This window comes from Aquarana catesbeiana, linkage group LG12 (assembly GCF_042186555.1).
Source record: "Aquarana catesbeiana isolate 2022-GZ linkage group LG12, ASM4218655v1, whole genome shotgun sequence".
Lineage (NCBI taxonomy): Eukaryota > Metazoa > Chordata > Amphibia > Anura > Ranidae > Aquarana > Aquarana catesbeiana.
Window position 1 is genome coordinate 3131667 of NC_133335.1, and position 20742 is coordinate 3152408.

Below are 20742 nucleotides of genomic sequence, written 5' to 3' on the forward strand. Positions count from 1 at the left end.
TGGGGTCTTTATACTAGGAGGGGGATTTGTGGTACGTGAAGGAGATATACTAGGGGGGATGATTTGTGGGAGAGGATTTATTCTATGAGGGGAGATTTGTGGGGGAGGATTTATACTAGGATGGGGGATTTATACTAGGAGGGGGTATTTATACTAGGAGGGGGGATTTGTGATAACTGGGGTATTTATACTAGAAGGGGGGATTTGTGATAACTGGGGTATTTATACTAGAAGGGGGGATTTGTGATAACTGGGGTATTTATACTAGGAGGGGGGATTTGTGATAACTGGGGTATTTATACTAGGAGGGGGGATTTGTGATAACTGGGGTATTTATACTAGAAGGGGGGATTTGTGATAACTGGGGTATTTATACTAGGAGGGGGGATTTGTGATAACTGGGGTATTTATACTAGGAGGGGGGATTTGTGATAACTGGGGTATTTATACTAGGAGGGGGGATTTGTGATAACTGGGGTATTTATACTAGGAGGGGGGATTTGTGATAACTGGGGTATTTATACTAGGAGGGGGGATTTGTGATAACTGGGGTATTTATACTAGGAGGGGGGATTTGGGGTGGAAGGTTATGTGCTAGGAAGAGAAATTTGGGGGTGGGGGGAGGATTTGTGCTTGGAGGGGGAGTGGGGGGATCTCATTAGCGCGGTGCAGCAAAGTTCTACACGGCTGAACTTCCCTCGCCTACCGAATCACCTCGGCCTGCTTGGGGGGGGGTGACTTGTGAGCCTCCGCTGTGATTTGTTAATCATCAATATCGGACAAATTGGTAGGTTACAGGTAATGGCGCTGACATATACTGCGTCCTTTTACAGTCTGGAGAAAACACAAATGATGGGATCCTCCCTCTGGCTTCCCTTCAGTCTTGCACAGGTGTAGCGGCTCCCCTCCTGGACTGAAACGACTTCCTCTGATTTTACCGCACACTGTGAGCTCCTCACTATGTGCATTAGAAGCTGCAGCAAATCAAATAGAGCCCCGCCCCATTTCCTGGCTGGAAGATGTTCAGCATCATCTAGTCCACATATGTCATACACAAGGCCCAAGGGCCAAATCCGACCCACTAGGCCACGTCATGTGGCCCTGGCACCCAGGGCTTTTGAACTCAACTGTGGACTATGTACATAACGGACCCCTGAACCCTGCACTCTGTACATAGCACACCCCTGAACCCTGCACTCTGTACGCACTCTGTACATAGCGCACTCCTAAACCCTGCACTCTGTACATAGCATACCCCTGAACCACGCACCCTATACATAGTGCACTCCTGAGCTTTGCACTCTGTGCATAGCACATCCCTGAATCCTGCATTCTGTATATAGCGCTCTCCCTAACTCTGCACTCTGTACAGAGCACATTCCTGAACCCTGCACTCTGTATATAGCATATCCCTGAACCCTGCACTCTGAACATGGCACTCTCCTGAACCCTGCACTCTGTACATAGCACACCCCTGAACCTTGCACTTTGTACATAGCGCTCTCTTGAACTCTGTACATAGCACATCCCTGAACCCTGCCCTCTGTAGATTGTGCTCTCCTGAACTCTGCACTCTGTACATATCGCTCTCCTGAACCACGCACTCTATACATAGCCCTCTCCTGAACCCTGCACTCTGTACATAGTGCACCCATTAACTCTGTACATAGCACACCCCTGAAACTGTTAGTATAATTTTGCACTGTTGGGAGTGCAATTTAGCCACACCCACTGTTGATGCGGTTCGGTGGGTTGGAACGTAGTTGAGTTCCTCTGCCGTGCACCCTGGATACATTTGTATAGTCTTACAGATACAACTGGCCCATTGAGGACAACCATAATGTGACCCGCAATTAAATTGATTTTGATACCCCTGATCCAGTCCTTTCCTCCCTAGCCTGACTGTCCCTGGCCCCGCCCCTTTCATTCATTGGATTTCAGTTTTTACACTCATGGAGGCTCAGCATCATATGTGGGCGTTACCTATGCAAATACAGTCTCCCTAGGAACGCCCACTCCTACAGACTGACACCCACCCATCCAGGCATTTTTGATATTTGCATAACTCCTCCCACTGCTTGTATCGAGGCTTCTTGTACAAATCGACAAGAAAAAAAAATTCTGAAAACCAGGCAGGGCCAGTGAGTAAGTGTAAAATCATTCAATAAAGGAAGGGGATCCATAGTAATGGAGGAGATAAATACCTAGAAAATATGTCACATGTCATCATTGTGATTTAAAGTGAATGTAACTCTCAGACATGAAATGTTTGTAGAGAAGACTGCAGATAAAAAGGTACATCTTATGTAGGAGGATTTTTCCTGTGTGTATCACATGAGGCCAGTCACTGCACTGGGTATATGGAAGGGTTTACAATCACTTTAAGGATCAGTAGACCCGGTCAGTAAAATTATTAGCATAGGTGAGGGCAGTTTTAAGATTTGTTTTCTCCCGGAGTTCTGCTTAACATTAATGTCATTTTCAAATGTAATTTTCAATCCATTTAAATCTGCAGCTTTTATTAAAATAATCCCCGGTGATCCCGCCATGGAGGTCATGTCCGGGTACTTCCTGTTATAGGGTGACAACGCTCAGTCCCTGCTGAGATTGAATAGTCTGGGAATGGAGGATTCAGTAATAGTGTGGGGGGGGGGGGGGGGGGGTCAGATGAGGGCCCCAGGGACAGGTCGGGGGGGGGTCAGATGAGGGGCCCCAGGGACAGATGAGGGCCCCAGGGACAGGTCGGGGGGGGGTCAGATGAGGGGCCCCAGGGACAGATGAGGGCCCCAGGGACAGGTCGGGGGGGGTCAGATGAGGGGCCCCAGGGACAGGTCGGGGGGGGGGGTCAGATGAGGGGCCCCAGGGACAGATGAGGGCCCCAGGGACAGGTCGGGGGGGTCAGATGAGGGGCCCCAGGGACAGGTCGGGAGGGGAGGGGGTCAGATGAGGGGCCCAGGGACAGATGAGGGCCCCAGGGACCGGTCGGGGGGGGGGGTCAGATGAGGGGCCCAGGGTCAGATGAGGGCCCCAGGGACCGGTCGGGGGGGGGGGGGTCAGATGAGGGGCCCCAGGGACAGGTCGGGAGGGGAGGGGGTCAGATGAGGGGCCCAGGGACAGGTCGGGAGGGGAGGGGGTCAGATGAGGGGCCCAGGGACAGGTCGGGGGGGAGGGGGTCAGATGAGGGCCCCAGGGACCGGTCGGGGGGGGGGTCAGATGAGGGGCCCAGGGACAGGTCTGAGGGTAGGAGGACACAGAGAGCTCTAACATGCAGTGATGTTTTCCTCTCCTCCATTGACATTGACAGGTACACCATCTTCACAAGCAGCTGGAAGAAGAGAAGGATGGGGCCCAGAAGAAAATCTCCAAACTCAGTGATCTCCTCCGGTGAGTGCTGTGACATTGGTAGGGTTCCTAATGTTCTGACCACAAGGGGGCGCTGTGCCATTGCATTCTACCACCTTCTGTTCTATGGCAGGGGGCCCTCCGCACATCAGACAAGACGGGCTGGGGGGCTGCATGTGGCCCCACCTGACCATTCAGAGTAACAATTTATAATCAACAAGGGCCACATCTGTATAACTATGTATACCAAGCTTAATAATCGATAGAGGAGTTTAGTTCTTGTCACCTTTAGTGGGTTTAGAGTTTGCAATCTAAAATCAGTCAACAATCAGAAGTGTAATTCTCAGGTCAGGGGATCTAAAGGGATCACCCCTGAATATTTATTGTCTATATATTATTATTATTGTTGTTCTTTTTAATGTATTTTGAGTGTAAAAATCCATTCACAAAGATGATCCCTCCATAACTTAAGGCTGGTTCCAGGCTGGACTCCTTTCGCTCTCTTTCTTCTCTCCTTCCATCACCTGGCTTCCTTTCATTTCTCCTTCCATCGCCTGGCTTCCTTTCATCTCTCCTTCCATCGCCTGGCTCCCTTTCATTTCTCCTTCCATCGCCTGGCTCCCTTTCATTTCTCCTTCCATCGCCTGGCTCCCTTTCATCTCTCCTTCCATCACCTGGCTTCCTTTCATCTCTCCTTCCATCGCCTGGCTCCCTTTCATTTCTCCTTCCATCGCCTGGCTCCCTTTCTTCTCTCCTTCCATCGCCTGGCTCCCTTTCATCTCTCCTTCCATCGCCTGGCTCCCTTTCATCTCTCCTTCCATCACCTGGCTCCCTTTCCTGTCTCCTTCCATTGCCTGGCTCCCTTTCATCTCTCCTTCCATCGCCTGGCTCCCTTTCTTCTCTCCTTCCATCGCCTGGCTCCCTTTCTTCTCTCCTTCCATCGCCTGGCTCCCTTTCATCTCTCCTTCCATCACCTGGCTCCCTTTCTTCTCTCCTTCCATCGCCTGGCTCCCTTTCATCTCTCCTTCCATCGCCTGGCTCCCTTTCCTGTCTCCTTCCATCGCCTGGCTCCCTTTCATCTCTCCTTCCATCGCCTGGCTCCCTTTCTTCTCTCCTTCCATCGCCTGGCTCCCTTTCATCTCTCCTTCCATCGCCTGGCTCCCTTTCTTCTCTCCTTCCATCGCCTGGCTCCCTTTCATCTCTCCTTCCATCGCCTGGCTCCCTTTCATTTCTCCTTCCATCGCCTGGCTCCCTTTCATCTCTCCTTCCATCGCCTGGCTCCCTTTCCTCTCTCCTTCCATCGCCTGGCTCCCTTTCCTGTCTCCTTCCATCGCCTGGCTCCCTTTCTTCTCTCCTTCCATCGCCTGGCTCCCTTTCTTCTCTCCTTCCATCGCCTGGCTCCCTTTCATCTCTCCTTCCATCGCCTGGCTCCCTTTCTTCTCTCCTTCCATCGCCTGGCTCCCTTTCATCTCTCCTTCCATCGCCTGGCTCCCTTTCATTTCTCCTTCCATCGCCTGGCTCCCTTTCATCTCTCCTTCCATCGCCTGGCTCCCTTTCATCTCTCCTTCCATCGCCTGGCTCCCTTTCCTGTCTCCTTCCATCGCCTGGCTCCCTTTCATCTCTCCTTCCATCGCCTGGCTCCCTTTCTTCTCTCCTTCCATCGCCTGGCTCCCTTTCATCTCTCCTTCCATCGCCTGGCTCCCTTTCATCTCTCCTTCCATCGCCTGGCTCCCTTTCTTCTCTCCTTCCATCGCCTGGCTCCCTTTCATTTCTCCTTCCATCGCCTGGCTCCCTTTCATCTCTCCTTCCATCGCCTGGCTCCCTTTCTTCTCTCCTTCCATCGCCTGGCTCCCTTTCATCTCTCCTTCCATCGCCTGGCTCCCTTTCTTCTCTCCTTCCATCGCCTGGCTCCCTTTCTTCTCTCCTTCCATCGCCTGGCTCCCTTTCATCTCTCCTTCCATCGCCTGGCTCCCTTTCTTCTCTCCTTCCATCGCCTGGCTCCCTTTCTTGTCTCCTTCCATCGCCTGGCTCCCTTTCATCTCTCCTTCCATCGCCTGGCTCCCTTTCTTGTCTCCTTCCATCACCTGGCTCCCTTTCCTGTCTCCTTCCATCGCCTGGCTCCCTTTCATTTCTCCTTCCATCGCCTGGCTCCCTTTCTTCTCTCCTTCCATCGCCTGGCTCCCTTTCCTGTCTCCTTCCATCGCCTGGCTCCCTTTCATCTCTCCTTCCATCGCCTGGCTCCCTTTCATCTCTCCTTCCATCGCCTGGCTCCCTTTCTTCTCTCCTTCCATTGCCTGGCTCCCTTTCATCTCTCCTTCCATCGCCTGGCTCCCTTTCTTCTCTCCTTCCATCGCCTGGCTCCCTTTCTTCTCTCCTTCCATCGCCTGGCTCCCTTTCTTCTCTCCTTCCATCGCTTGGCTCCCTTTCCTGTCTCCTTCCATCGCCTGGCTCCCTTTCTTCTCTCCTTCCATCGCCTGGCTCCCTTTCTTCTCTCCTTCCATCGCCTGGCTCCCTTTCATCTCTCCTTCCATCGCCTGGCTCCCTTTCTTCTCTCTTTCCATCGCCTGGCTCCCTTTCTTGTCTCCTTCCATCGCCTGGCTCCCTTTCTTCTCTCCTTCCATCGCCTGGCTCACTTTCTTCTCTCCTTCCATCGCTTGGCTCCCTTTCCTGTCTCCTACCATCGCCTGGCTCCCTTTCTTCTCTCCTTCCATCGCCTGGCTCCCTTTCTTGTCTCCTTCCATCGCCTGGCTCCCTTTCTTCTCTCCTTCCATCGCCTGGCTCACTTTCTTCTCTCCTTCCATCGCTTGGCTCCCTTTCCTGTCTCCTACCATCGCCTGGCTCCCTTTCTTCTCTCCTTCCATCGCCTGGTTCCCTTTCATCTCTCCTTCCATCGCCTGGTTCCCTTTCATCTCTCCTTCCATCGCCTGGCTCCCTTTCTTGTCTCCTTCCATCGCCTGGCTCCCTTTCATTTCTCCTTCCATCACCTGGCTCCCTTTCTTCTCTCCTTCCATCACCTGGCTCCCTTTCTTCTCTCCTTCCATCACCTGGCTCCCTTTCATCTCTCCTTCCATCACCTGGCTCCCTTTCATCTCTCCTTCCATCGCCTGGCTCCCTTTCATCTCTCCTTCCATCGCCTGGCTCCCTTTCATCTCTCCTTCCATCACCTGGCTCCCTTTCTTCTCTCCTTCCATCACCTGGCTCCCTTTCTTGTCTCCTTCCATCGCCTGGCTCCCTTTCATTTCTCCTTCCATCGCCTGGCTCCCTTTCCTGTCTCCTTCCATCGCCTGGCTCCCTTTCATCTCTCTTTCCATCGCCTGGCTCCCTTTCTTCTCTCCTTCCATCGCCTGGCTTCCTTTCATCTCTCCTTCCATCACCTGGCTCCCTTTCTTGTCTCCTTCCATCGCCTGGCTCCCTTTCATCTCTCCTTCCATCGCCTGGCTCCCTTTCTTCTCTCCTTCCATCGCCTGGCTCCCTTTCTTCTCTCCTTCCATCGCCTGGCTCCCTTTCATCTCTCCTTCCATCGCCTGGCTCCCTTTCTTCTCTCTTTCCATCGCCTGGCTCCCTTTCTTGTCTCCTTCCATCGCCTGGCTCCCTTTCTTCTCTCCTTCCATCGCCTGGCTCACTTTCTTCTCTCCTTCCATCGCTTGGCTCCCTTTCCTGTCTCCTACCATCGCCTGGCTCCCTTTCTTCTCTCCTTCCATCGCCTGGTTCCCTTTCATCTCTCCTTCCATCGCCTGGTTCCCTTTCATCTCTCCTTCCATCGCCTGGCTCCCTTTCTTGTCTCCTTCCATCACCTGGCTCCCTTTCTTCTCTCCTTCCATCACCTGGCTCCCTTTCTTCTCTCCTTCCATCACCTGGCTCCCTTTCATCTCTCCTTCCATCGCCTGGCTCCCTTTCATCTCTCCTTCCATCGCCTGGCTCCCTTTCTTCTCTCCTTCCATCACCTGGCTCCCTTTCTTCTCTCCTTCCATCACCTGGCTCCCTTTCATCTCTCCTTCCATCACCTGGCTCCCTTTCATCTCTCCTTCCATCGCCTGGCTCCCTTTCATCTCTCCTTCCATCGCCTGGCTCCCTTTCTTCTCTCTTTCCATCGCCTGGCTCCCTTTCTTGTCTCCTTCCATCGCCTGGCTCCCTTTCTTCTCTCCTTCCATCGCCTGGCTCACTTTCTTCTCTCCTTCCATCGCTTGGCTCCCTTTCCTGTCTCCTACCATCGCCTGGCTCCCTTTCTTCTCTCCTTCCATCGCCTGGTTCCCTTTCATCTCTCCTTCCATCGCCTGGTTCCCTTTCATCTCTCCTTCCATCGCCTGGCTCCCTTTCTTGTCTCCTTCCATCACCTGGCTCCCTTTCTTCTCTCCTTCCATCACCTGGCTCCCTTTCTTCTCTCCTTCCATCACCTGGCTCCCTTTCATCTCTCCTTCCATCACCTGGCTCCCTTTCATCTCTCCTTCCATCGCCTGGCTCCCTTTCATCTCTCCTTCCATCGCCTGGCTCCCTTTCTTCTCTCCTTCCATCACCTGGCTCCCTTTCTTGTCTCCTTCCATCGCCTGGCTCCCTTTCATTTCTCCTTCCATCGCCTGGCTCCCTTTCCTGTCTCCTTCCATCGCCTGGCTCCCTTTCATCTCTCTTTCCATCGCCTGGCTCCCTTTCTTCTCTCCTTCCATCGCCTGGCTCCCTTTCTTCTCTCCTTCCATCGCCTGGCTCCCTTTCTTGTCTCCTTCCATCGCCTGGCTCCCTTTCATCTCTCCTTCCATCGCCTGGCTCCCTTTCTTGTCTCCTTCCATCGCCTGGCTCCCTTTCTTCTCTCCTTCCATCGCCTGGCTCCCTTTCTTCTCTCCTTCCATCGCCTGGCTCCCTTTCATCTCTCCTTCCATCGCCTGGCTCCCTTTCTTGTCTCCTTCCATCGCCTGGCTCCCTTTCTTCTCTCCTTCCATCGCCTGGCTCCCTTTCTTCTCTCCTTCCATCGCCTGGCTCCCTTTCATCTCTCCTTCCATCGCCTGGCTCCCTTTCTTCTCTCCTTCCATCACCTGGCTCCCTTTCTTCTCTCTTTCCATCACCTGGCTCCCTTTCCTGTCTCCTACCATCGCCTGGCTCCCTTTCTTCTCTCCTTCCATCGCCTGGTTCCCTTTCATCTCTCCTTCCATCGCCTGGTTCCCTTTCATCTCTCCTTCCATCGCCTGGCTCCCTTTCTTGTCTCCTTCCATCACCTGGCTCCCTTTCTTCTCTCCTTCCATCACCTGGCTCCCTTTCTTCTCTCCTTCCATCACCTGGCTCCCTTTCATCTCTCCTTCCATCACCTGGCTCCCTTTCTTCTCTCCTTCCATCACCTGGCTCCCTTTCTTGTCTCCTTCCATCGCCTGGCTCCCTTTCATTTCTCCTTCCATCGCCTGGCTCCCTTTCCTGTCTCCTTCCATCGCCTGGCTCCCTTTCATCTCTCTTTCCATCGCCTGGCTCCCTTTCTTCTCTCCTTCCATCGCCTGGCTCCCTTTCTTCTCTCCTTCCATCGCCTGGCTCCCTTTCTTGTCTCCTTCCATCGCCTGGCTCCCTTTCTTGTCTCCTTCCATCGCCTGGCTCCCTTTCTTCTCTCCTTCCATCGCCTGGCTCCCTTTCATTTCTCCTTCCATCGCCTGGCTCCCTTTCTTCTCTCCGACCATCGCCTGGCTCCCTTTCATCTCTCCTTCCATCGCCTGGCTCCCTTTCATCTCTCCTTCCATCGCCTGGCTCCCTTTCTTGTCTCCTTCCATCGCCTGGCTCCCTTTCTTGTCTCCTTCCATCGCCTGGCTCCCTTTCCTGTCTCCTTCCATCGCCTGGCTCCCTTTCTTCTCTCCTTCCATCACCTGGCTCCCTTTCTTCTCTCCTTCCATCACCTGGCTCCCTTTCATCTCTCCTTCCATCGCCGGCTCCCTTTCATCTCTCCTTCCATCGCCTGGCTCCCTTTCATCTCTCCTTCCATCGCCTGGCTCCCTTTCTTGTCTCCTTCCATCGCCTGGCTCCCTTTCATCTCTCCTTCCATCGCCTGGCTCCCTTTCATCTCTCCTTCCATCGCCTGGCTCCCTTTCATCTCTCCTTCCATCGCCTGGCTCCCTTTCTTGTCTCCTTCCATCGCCTGGCTCCCTTTCATCTCTCCTTCCATCGCCTGGCTCCCTTTCATCTCTCCTTCCATCGCCTGGCTCCCTTTCTTCTCTCCTTCCATCACCTGGCTCCCTTTCATCTCTCCTTCCATCGCCTGGCTCCCTTTCTTGTCTCCTTCCATCGCCTGGCTCCCTTTCTTGTCTCCTTCCATCGCCTGGCTCCCTTTCCTGTCTCCTTCCATCGCCTGGCTCCCTTTCTTGTCTCCTTCCATCACCTGGCTCCCTTTCATCTCTCCTTCCATCGCCTGGCTCCCTTTCATCTCTCCTTCCATCGCCTGGCTCCCTTTCTTGTCTCCTTCCATCACCTGGCTCCCTTTCATCTCTCCTTCCATCGCCTGGCTCCCTTTCATCTCTTCTTCCATCCCCTGGCTTCCTTTCATCTCTCCTTCCATCACCTGGCTCCCTTTCTTGTCTCCTTCCATCGCCTTGCTCCCTTTCATCTCTCCTTCCATTGCCTGGCTTCCCTTCTTCTCTCCTTCCATCGCCTGGCTCCCTTTCATCTCTCCTTCCATCGCCTGGCTTCCTTTCATCTCTCCTTCCATCACCTGGCTCCCTTTCTTGTCTCCTTCCATCGCCTGGCTCCCTTTCTTGTCTCCTTCCATCACCTGGCTCCCTTTCTTGTCTCCTTCCATCGCTTGGCTCCCTTTCTTCTCTCCTTCCATCGCCTGGCTCCCTTTCTTCTCTCCTTCCATCGCCTGGCTCCCTTTCTTCTCTCCTTCCATCGCCTGGCTCCCTTTCTTCTCTCCTTCCGTCGCCTGGCTCCCTTTCATCTCTCCTTCCATCGCCTGGCTCCCTTTCTTCTCTCCTTCCATCGCCTGGCTCCCTTTCATCTCTCCTTCCATCGCCTGGCTCCCTTTCTTCTCTCCTTCCATCGCCTGGCTCCCTTTCTTCTCTCCTTCCATCGCCTGGCTCCCTTTCATCTCTCCTTCCATCACCTGGCTCCCTTTCTTGTCTCCTTCCATCGCCTGGCTCCCTTTCTTCTCTCCTTCCATCGCCTGGCTCCCTTTCATCTATTACCCAGCGGTCGATTACCGGAATGTTGATATGAAAAGGCTCCCGCTCTTTGTGCCGATCTCCAGCTCCTCCCGCCCTCTGCTCTGCTGATAGGATGACAACATTGGTGGGGCGGGAGAGGAGATATGGCTGCATAATGGGAGGTAATCAGTGACCGCGATCGTCACACCTCCAGCTGTGTGGCCCAATCCCCAACAAGCAGTTCTTGTTAGGACATGCAGCCCCGGCCTACCAGACAAATGCCCAGTGTTCCCTATTGCCAGTCCGGGCCTGGTTATTTCTGTGTTCTTGGGGTTCCACACACAGCCAGGGCTCCCAGATAGGACTAAAGTCTCCCTGTGGCCAATTATTATCAGATGAAAGCTGCAGACCTTCCCTGGAAACTATGAGGAAGGTTCAGGCTGTTAATCCATCAATGGATGAAAACTCCGAGATGAGAACTGGACAGGATTTTGTCCTGACCACCAATCACAACAGGAGAGCAGCTCATTAAAGCCTAACTCTGATCACAAAAAAATGTCATTGAAATAAATACCAGAGTACCTGAAGATAGCCCATACAAGCACAGGGAGAGCATCAAACTTCATGTAGGGGGTCTCCGAGCTGAGTATCAAATCAAGAACCCCATTGCTGCAAGGGGGAGCACTAATCACTAATCTGCTGTCAGCAAATAGACTCCATTCATAATACTTCTTCATTTTCCCTGTATTTTGGCTCCATCCATCCTCTTATCCACTCTGACCAGCTTCCCTGTCCCTGCTGAAGAAAAGCATCCCCACCACATGATGCTGCCACCACCATGTTTCACGGTGGGGATGGTGTGTTCAGGGTGATGTGCAGTGTTAGTTTCACCACACATAGCGTTTTGCTTTTAGGCCATAAAGTTGAATTTTGGTCTCCTCTGACCAGATCACCTTCTTCCACATGTTTGCTGTGTCCTCCACATGGCTTCTCACAAACTACAAACAGGACTTCTTATGACTTTCTTTCACCAATGTCTTTCTTCTTGTCACTCTTCCATAAAGGGCAGATTTGTGGAGAACACGACTAATAGTTGTCCTGTGGACAGATTCTCCCACCTGAGCTGTGGATCTCTGCAGCTCCTCCAGAGTTACCATGGACCTCTTGGCTCTTCTCTGATGAATGCTCTCCTTGCCCGGCCGGTCAGTTTAGGTGGACGGCCATGTCTTGGTAGGTTTGCAGTTGTGCCATACTCTTTCCATTTTCCGATGATGGATTGAACAGAGCTCTGTGAGATGATCAAAGCTTGGGAGATTTTTTTATAACCTAACCCTGCTTTATACTTCTCCACAACTTTATCCCTGGCCTGTCTGGTGTGTTCCTTGGCCTTCATGATGCTGTTTGTTCACTAAGGTTCTCTAACAAACCTCTGAGGGCTCCACAGAACAGCTGTATTTATAGTGAGATTAAATTACACACAGGTGGACTCTATTTACTAATTAGGTGACTTCTGAAGGCAATTGGTTCCACTAGATTTTAGTTAGGGGTATCAGAGTAAAGGGGGCTGAATACAAATACCCCTCCCCCCCCACTTTTCACATATTTATTTGTATAATTTATCATTTTCCTTCCACTTCACAATTATGTGACACTTTGTGTTGGTCTATCACATAAAATCCCAATAAAATACATTTACATTTTTGGTTGTAACAAAATGTGGAAAATTTCAAGGGGTATGAATAGTTTTTCAAGGTACTGTATATGATATATTACTATCTATAGAAGACCCCTGTATTTATTATATATATGATATATTACTGGACATAGGAGACCCCTGTATTTATTTTATATCATACATTACTACCCATAGTCCAATGTTGGATGATAGACCTTCAATAAGTGATATATTACCAAACACAGGAAGCCCCTCTTCTCAGTTATATAATAATACAGTGATAAGTGTAGCATACAGTTTTCAGCTGTAAAGTGCCACCAATACAAGGTATAGGCTGGGATGGTTGGGGTTGGTGAATGGATTAGATTTAGGGGGGGCATTAATGTAGTTAGAAGGTTTGGTATCGGGGTTTATTATTTAGTATTTGGGTTAGGGGTATCATCCATTTTCTTGCTCTTCCAGCTGCTGCACAGTGACAGTTAATGGAGAGGGTACATAGGGAGCTGCATTCCCAAGGCAGTAAAGTCTGTCTGTTCTGTTGATGAACGTGGACGTGTCTCAGGATTCTTTAGTATTGGTACCAGTTCTTGGCCTGTCTGATTATGATGGGGGGAGGGGAGCCTGGACCCCTCTGTATGATTTACCCCCGGACAGACCCCCTGGTACTGGCAGCTTTCAGTTGTCCTAAATTTCAGAGGAATAATAAGCAGGTGTGCAACATGTGTTTCTCAGATCCGGGGAAGGGAATTTACTGCCCACTAAGGTTCTCTAACAAACCTCTGAGGGCTTCACAGAACAGCTGTACTTATTCTGAGATTACATTACACACAGCTGACTAATTACACCTAATTAGGTGACTTCTGAAGGCAATTGGTTCCGTTATATTTTAGTTAGAGGTATCAGAGTAAAGGGGGCTGATTACAAATGCCCCCCACACACTTTTCACATATTTATTTGTATCATTTATCATTTTCCTTCCACTTCACAATTATGTGACACTTTGTGTTGGTCTATCACATAAAATCCCAATAAAATACATTTACGTTTTTGGTTGTACCATGACAACATGTGGGGAATTTCAAGGGGTATGAATACTTTTTCAAGGCACTGTACTTCTCTATTTAAAATGCTTCTGGAAAATGAGGTCTCTCCAGAGAAATAAAGAGAGACTTCATTTTGCCCCCTATGGTTTTTGACTTCCTCTGGATCAGTAATTCTCAACCAGGGTTCCTCCAGAGGTTGCTAGGGGTTCCTTCAGCATTGGGCCATTTCTACCTCTCGGAGTTCCCACCGACACCATTGATCTTTTTAGCTATCTGTAAGGAGGTAATTCTTCCCAATGACCACAAGTGTAAGGACCATTCTTCCCAATGACCACAAGTGTAAGGACCGTTCTTCCCAATGACCACAAGTGTAAGGACCATTCTTCCCAATGAGCACAAGTGTAAGGACCATTCTTCCCAATGACCACAAGTGTAAGGACCATTCTTCCTAATGACCACAAGTGTAAGGACCATTCTTCCCAATGACCACAAGTGTAAGGACCATTCTTCCCAATGACCACAAGTGTAAGGACCATTCTTCCCAATGACCACAAGTGTAGGGACCATTCTTCCCAATGACCACAAGTGTAAGGACCATTCTTCCCAATGACCACAAGTGTAAGGACCATTCTTCCCAATGACCACAAGTGTAAGGACCATTCTTCCCAATGACCACAAGTGTAGGGACCATTCTTCCCAATGACCACAAGTGTAAGGACCATTCTTCCCAATGACCACAAGTGTAAGGACCATTCTTCCCAATGACCACAAGTGTAAGGACCATTCTTCCCAATGACCACAAGTGTAAGGACCATTCTTCCCAATGACCACAAGTGTAAGGACCATTCTTCCCAATGACCACAAGTGTAAGGACCATTCTTCCCAATGACCACAAGTGTAAGGACCATTCTTCCCAATGACCACAAGTGTAAGGACCATTCTTCCCAATGACCACAAGTGTAAGGACCATTCTTCCCAATGACCACAAGTGTAGGGACCATTCTTCCCAATGACCACAAGTGTAGGGACCATTCTTCCCAATGACCACAAGTGTAAGGACCATTCTTCCCAATGACCACAAGTGTAAGGACCATTCTTCCCAATGACCACAAGTGTAAGGACCATTCTTCCCAATGACCACAAGTGTAGGGACCATTCTTCCCAATGACCACAAGTGTAAGGACCATTCTTCCCAATGACCACAAGTGTAAGGACCATTCTTCCCAATGACCACAAGTGTAAGGACCATTCTTCCCAATGACCACAAGTGTAAGGACCATTCTTCCCAATGACCACAAGTGTAAGGACCATTCTTCCCAATGACCACAAGTGTAAGGACCATTCTTCCCAATGACCACAAGTGTAGGGACCATTCTTCCCAATGACCACAAGTGTAAGGACCATTCTTCCCAATGACCACAAGTGTAAGGACCATTCTTCCCAATGACCACAAGTGTAAGGACCATTCTTCCCAATGACCACAAGTGTAAGGATTCTATTATTCTATTATTATTATTTTTTTCAGTTGATGTAATCAGATGGACTTGTGCCTTTATTTTCATCCTAAGTATGAGGTCATCAGCGCAAATGACCATCTTTTATATAGAACGGGGATAGGCAACCTTGTTAATCCAGGTGTGCCCAAACTACAAATCCCATCATGTTCCTACCTCTGGGAGTCATGTCTATAGCAGTCATGGGACTTGAAGTTCTACGACAGGACGAGCGTCAAGGTTGCCTGTCCCCTGGGTTAGATATTTTTTAAAACCCGGCACTACACTCCTGTTCATTCATTTTATTCGTCATTTTTGCTGAACCCCCTGCAGCTTTTCGGTCGTTCCCGGGCTCACCTGACACATCGGTAAATCCCCCGGAGCGATCAGATGCAGCCGTTTACTGGGCAAGAAGACAAGTGAGGCCAAGCTGGCCACCCCTCATCTCTATGCCCTTGGAGGACCAGAGCGACGTCCATAAAGAGGACCTGTCATCTCTTATTTCTATTACATGAGATCTCCATAAAGAGGACCTGTCATCTCTTATTTCTATTACATGAGATCTCCATAAAGAGGACCTGTCATCTCTTATTTCTATTACATGAGATCCCCATAAAGAGGACCTGTCATCTCTTATTTCTATTACATGAGATCTCCATAAAGAGGACCTGTCATCTCTTATTTCTATTACATGAGATCTCCATAAAGAGGACCTGTCATCTCTTATTTCTATTACATGATCTCCATAAAGAGGACCTGTCATCTCTTATTTCTATTACATGAGATCTCCATAAAGAGGACCTGTCATCTCTTATTTCTATTACATGATCTCTCCATAAAGAGGACCTGTCATCTCTTATTTCTATTACATGAGATCTCCATAAAGAGGACCTGTCATCTCTTATTTCTATTACATGAGATCTCTCCATAAAGAGGACCTGTCATCTCTTATTTCTATTACATGAGATCTCCATAAAGAGGACCTGTCATCTCTTATTTCTATTACATGAGATCTCCATAAAGAGGACCTGTCATCTCTTATTTCTATTACATGAGATCTCCATAAAGAGGACCTGTCATCTCTTATTTCTATTACACCTAATTAGGTGACTTCTGAAGGCAATTGGTTCCGTTATATTTTAGTTAGAGGTATCAGAGTAAAGGGGGCTGATTACAAATGCCCCCCACACACTTTTCACATATTTATTTGTATCATTTATCATTTTCCTTCCACTTCACAATTATGTGACACTTTGTGTTGGTCTATCACATAAAATCCCAATAAAATACATTTACGGTTTTGGTTGTACCATGACAACATGTGGGGAATTTCAAGGGGTATGAATACTTTTTCAAGGCACTGTACTTCTCTATTTAAAATGCTTCTGGAAAATGAGGTCTCTCCAGAGAAATAAAGAGAGACTTCATTTTGCCCCCTATGATTTTTGACTTCCTCTGGATCAGTAATTCTCAACCAGGGTTCCTCCAGAGGTTGCTAGGGGTTCCTTCAGCATTGGGCCATGTCTACCTCTCGGAGTTCCCACCGACACCATTGATCTTTTTAGCTATCTGTAAGGAGGTAATTCTTCCCAATGACCACAAGTGTAAGGACCATTCTTCCCAATGACCACAAGTGTAAGGACCATTCTTCCCAATGACCACAAGTGTAAGGACCATTCTTCCCAATGACCACAAGTGTAAGGACCATTCTTCCCAATGACCACAAGTGTAAGGACCATTCTTCCCAATGACCACAAGTGTAGGGACCATTCTTCCCAATGACCACAAGTGTAAGGACCGTTCTTCCCAATGACCACAAGTGTAAGGACCATTCTTCCCACCGACCACAAGTGTAAGGACCATTCTTCCCACCGACCACAAGTGTAAGGACCATTCTTCCCAATGACCACAAGTGTAGGGACCATTCTTCCCAATGACCACAAGTGTAAGGACCATTCTTCCCAATGACCACAAGTGTAGGGACCATTCTTCCCAATGACCACAAGTGTAAGGACCATTCTTCCCAATGACCATCACACTAATGTATCAGGAGTTGTAGAATTTCTAACTTTTAGTGGGGGTTCCCCCGAGACCGGAGAACTATTTCAAGTGTTCCTCTGTGTTGAAAAGGTTGAGAAAGGCTGCTCTGGATCATAATTCTGTATATGGAGGTTTTTTATGTATTCTATTATTATTATTTTTTTCAGTTGATGTAATCAGATGGACTTGTGTCTTTATTTTCATCCTAAGTATGAGGTCATCAGCGCAAATGACCATCTTTTATATAGAACGGGGATAGGCAACCTTGTTAATCCAGGTGTGCCGAAACTACAAATCCCATCATGTTCCTACCTCTGGGAGTCATGTCTATAGCAGTCATGGGACTTGAAGTTCTACAACAGGACGAGCGTCAAGGTTGCCTGTCCCCTGACTTAGATATTTTTTAAAACCCGGCACTACACTTCTGTTCATTCATTTTATTCGTCATTTTTGCTGAACCCCCCGCAGCTTTTCGGTCGTTCCCGGGCTCACCTGACACATCGGTAAATCCCCCCGGAGCGATCAGATGCAACCGTTTACTGGGCAAGAAGACAAGTGAGGCCAAGCTGGCCAACCCTCATCTCTATGCCCTTGGAGGACCAGAGCAACGTCCATAAAGAGGACCTGTCATCTCTTATTTCTATTACATGAGATCTCCATAAAGAGGACCTGTCATCTCTTATTTCTATTACATGAGATCTCCATAAAGAGGACCTGTCATCTCTTATTTCTATTACATGAGATCTCCATAAAGAGGACCTGTCATCTCTTATTTCTATTACATGAGATCTCCATAAAGAGGACCTGTCATCTCTTATTTCTATTACATGAGATCTCTTCATAAAGAGGACCTGTCATCTCTTATTTCTATTACATGAGATCTCTCCATAAAGAGGACCTGTCATCTCTTATTTCTATTACATGAGATCTCTCCATAAAGAGGACCTGTCATCTCTTATTTCTATTACATGAGATCTCTATAAAGAGGACCTGTCATCTCTTATTTCTATTACATGAGATCTCCATAAAGAGGACCTGTCATCTCTTATTTCTATTACATGAGATCTCCATAAAGAGGACCTGTCATCTCTTATTTCTATTACATGAGATCTCTCCATAAAGAGGACCTGTCATCTCTTATTTCTATTACATGAAATCTCCATAAAGAGGACCTGTCATCTCTTATTTCTATTACATGAGATCTCCATAAAGAGGACCTGTCATCTCTTATTTCTATTATATGAGATCTCCATAAAGAGGACCTGTCATCTCTTATTTCTATTACATGAGATCTCCATAAAGAGGACCTGTCATCTCTTATTTCTATTACATGAGATCTCCATAAAGAGGACCTGTCATCTCTTATTTCTATTACATGAGATCTCCATAAAGAGGACCTGTCATCTCTTATTTCTATTACATGAGATCTCTATAAAGAGGACCTGTCATCTCTTATTTCTATTACATGAGATCTCCATAAAGAGGACCTGTCATCTCTTATTTCTATTACATGATCTCCATAAAGAGGACCTGTCATCTCTTATTTCTATTACATGAGATCTCTCCATAAAGAGGACCTGTCATCTCTTATTTCTATTACATGAGATCTCCATAAAGAGGACCTGTCATCTCTTATTTCTATTACATGAGATCTCCATAAAGAGGACCTGTCATCTCTTATTTCTATTACATGAGATCTCCATAAAGAGGACCTGTCATCTCTTATTTCTATTACATGAGATCTCTCCATAAAGAGGACCTGTCATCTCTTATTTCTATTACATGAGATCTCCATAAAGAGGACCTGTCATCTCTTATTTCTATTACATGATCTCTCCATAAAGAGGACCTGTCATCTCTTATTTCTATTACATGAGATCTCCATAAAGAGGACCTGTCATCTCTTATTTCTATTACATGAGATCTCTCCATAAAGAGGACCTGTCATCTCTTATTTCTATTACATGAGATCTCTCCATAAAGAGGACCTGTCATCTCTTATTTCTATTACATGAGACCTCTCCATAAAGAGGACCTGTCATCTCTTATTTCTATTACATGAGATCTCTCCATAAAGAGGACCTGTCATCTCTTATTTCTATTACATGAGATCTCTCCATAAAGAGGACCTGTCATCTCTTATTTCTATTACATGAGATCTCCATAAAGAGGACCTGTCATCTCTTATTTCTATTACATGATCTCCCCATAAAGAGGACCTGTCATCTCTTATTTCTATTACATGATCTCCATAAAGAGGACCTGTCATCTCTTATTTCTATTACATGAGATCTCTCCATAAAGAGGACCTGTCATCCCTTATTTCTATTACATGAGATCTCTCCATAAAGAGGACCTGTCATCTCTTATTTCTATTACATGAGATCTCCATAAAGAGGACCTGTCATCTCTTATTTCTATTACATGAGATCTCCATAAAGAGGACCTGTCATCTCTTATTTCTATTACATGAGATCTCCATAAAGAGGACCTGTCATCTCTTATTTCTATTACATGAGATCTCCATAAAGAGGACCTGTCATCTCTTATTTCTATTATATGATCTCCATAAAGAGGACCTGTCATCTCTTATTTCTATTACATGAGATCTCCATAAAGAGGACCTGTCATCTCTTATTTCTATTACATGATCTCTCCATAAAGAGGACCTGTCATCTCTTATTTCTATTACATGAGATCTCCATAAAGAGGACCTGTCATCTCTTATTTCTATTACATGATCTCCATAAAGAGGACCTGTCATCTCTTATTTCTATTACATGAGATCTCTCCATAAAGAGGACCTGTCATCTCTTATTTCTATTACATGAGATCTCTCCATAAAGAGGACCTGTCATCTCTTATTTCTATTACATGAGATCTCTCCATAAAGAGGACCTGTCATCTCTTATTTCTATTACATGAGATCTCTCCATAAAGAGGACCTGTCATCTCTTATTTCTATTACATGAGATCTCTCCATAAAGAGGACCTGTCATCTCTTATTTCTATTACATGAGATCTCCATAAAGAGGACCTGTCATCTCTTATTTCTATTACATGAGATCTCTCCATAAAGAGGACCTGTCATCTCTTATTTCTATTACATGAGATCTCTCCATAAAGAGGACCTGTCATCTCTTATTTCTATTACATGAGATCTCCATAAAGAGGACCTGTCATCTCTTATTTATATTACATGAGATCTCTCCATAAAGAGGACCTGTCATCTCTTATTTCTATTACATGAGATCTCCATAAAGAGGACCTGTCATCTCTTATTTCTATTACATGAGATCTCCATAAAGAGGACCTGTCATCTCTTATTTCTATTACATGAGATCTCTCCATAAAGAGGACCTGTCATCTCTTATTTCTATTACATGAGATCTCCATAAAGAGGACCTGTCATCTCTTATTTATATTACATGAGATCTCTACATAAAGAGGACCTGTCATCTCTTATTTCTATTACATGAGATCTCTCCATAAAGAGGACCTGTCATCTCTTATTTCTATTACATGAGATCTCTCCATAAAGAGGACCTGTCATCTCTTATTTCTATTACATGAGATCTCCATAAAGAGGACCTGTCATCTCTTATTTCTATTACATGATCTCCATAAAGAGGACCCGTCATCTCTTATTTCTATTACATGAGATCTCCATAAAGAGGACCTGTCATCTCTTATTTCTATTATATGATCTCCATAAAGAGGACCTGTCATCTCTTATTTCTATTACATGATCTCCCCATAAAGAGGACCTGTCATCTCTTATTTCTATTACATGAGATCTCCATAAAGAGGACCTGTCATCTCTTATTTCTATTACATGAGATCTCCATAAAGAGGACCTGTCATCTCTTATTTCTATTACATGAGATCTCCATAAAGAGGACCTGTCATCTCTTATTTCTATTACATGAGATCTCCATAAAGAGGACCTGTCATCTCTTATTTCTATTACATGAGATCTCTCCATAAAGAGGACCTGTCATCTCTTATTTCTATTACATGAGATCTCCATAAAGAGGACCTGTCAT

At 47.3% G+C, this 20742-nt stretch overlaps 1 protein-coding gene across 1 annotated transcript in view; it reads left to right on the top strand.

Annotated features, from left to right (window-relative positions):
* The window catches only part of LOC141114264 (centrosomal protein of 112 kDa-like), a gene marked incomplete at its 5' end in the record, with an annotated part of 269004 nt that overhangs the window by 140018 nt on the left and 108244 nt on the right, over positions 1-20742 (top strand). The window contains 1 exon segment of the mRNA XM_073607849.1: positions 3305-3384. Within this exon segment, the coding sequence (XP_073463950.1) occupies positions 3305-3384 (80 nt within the window).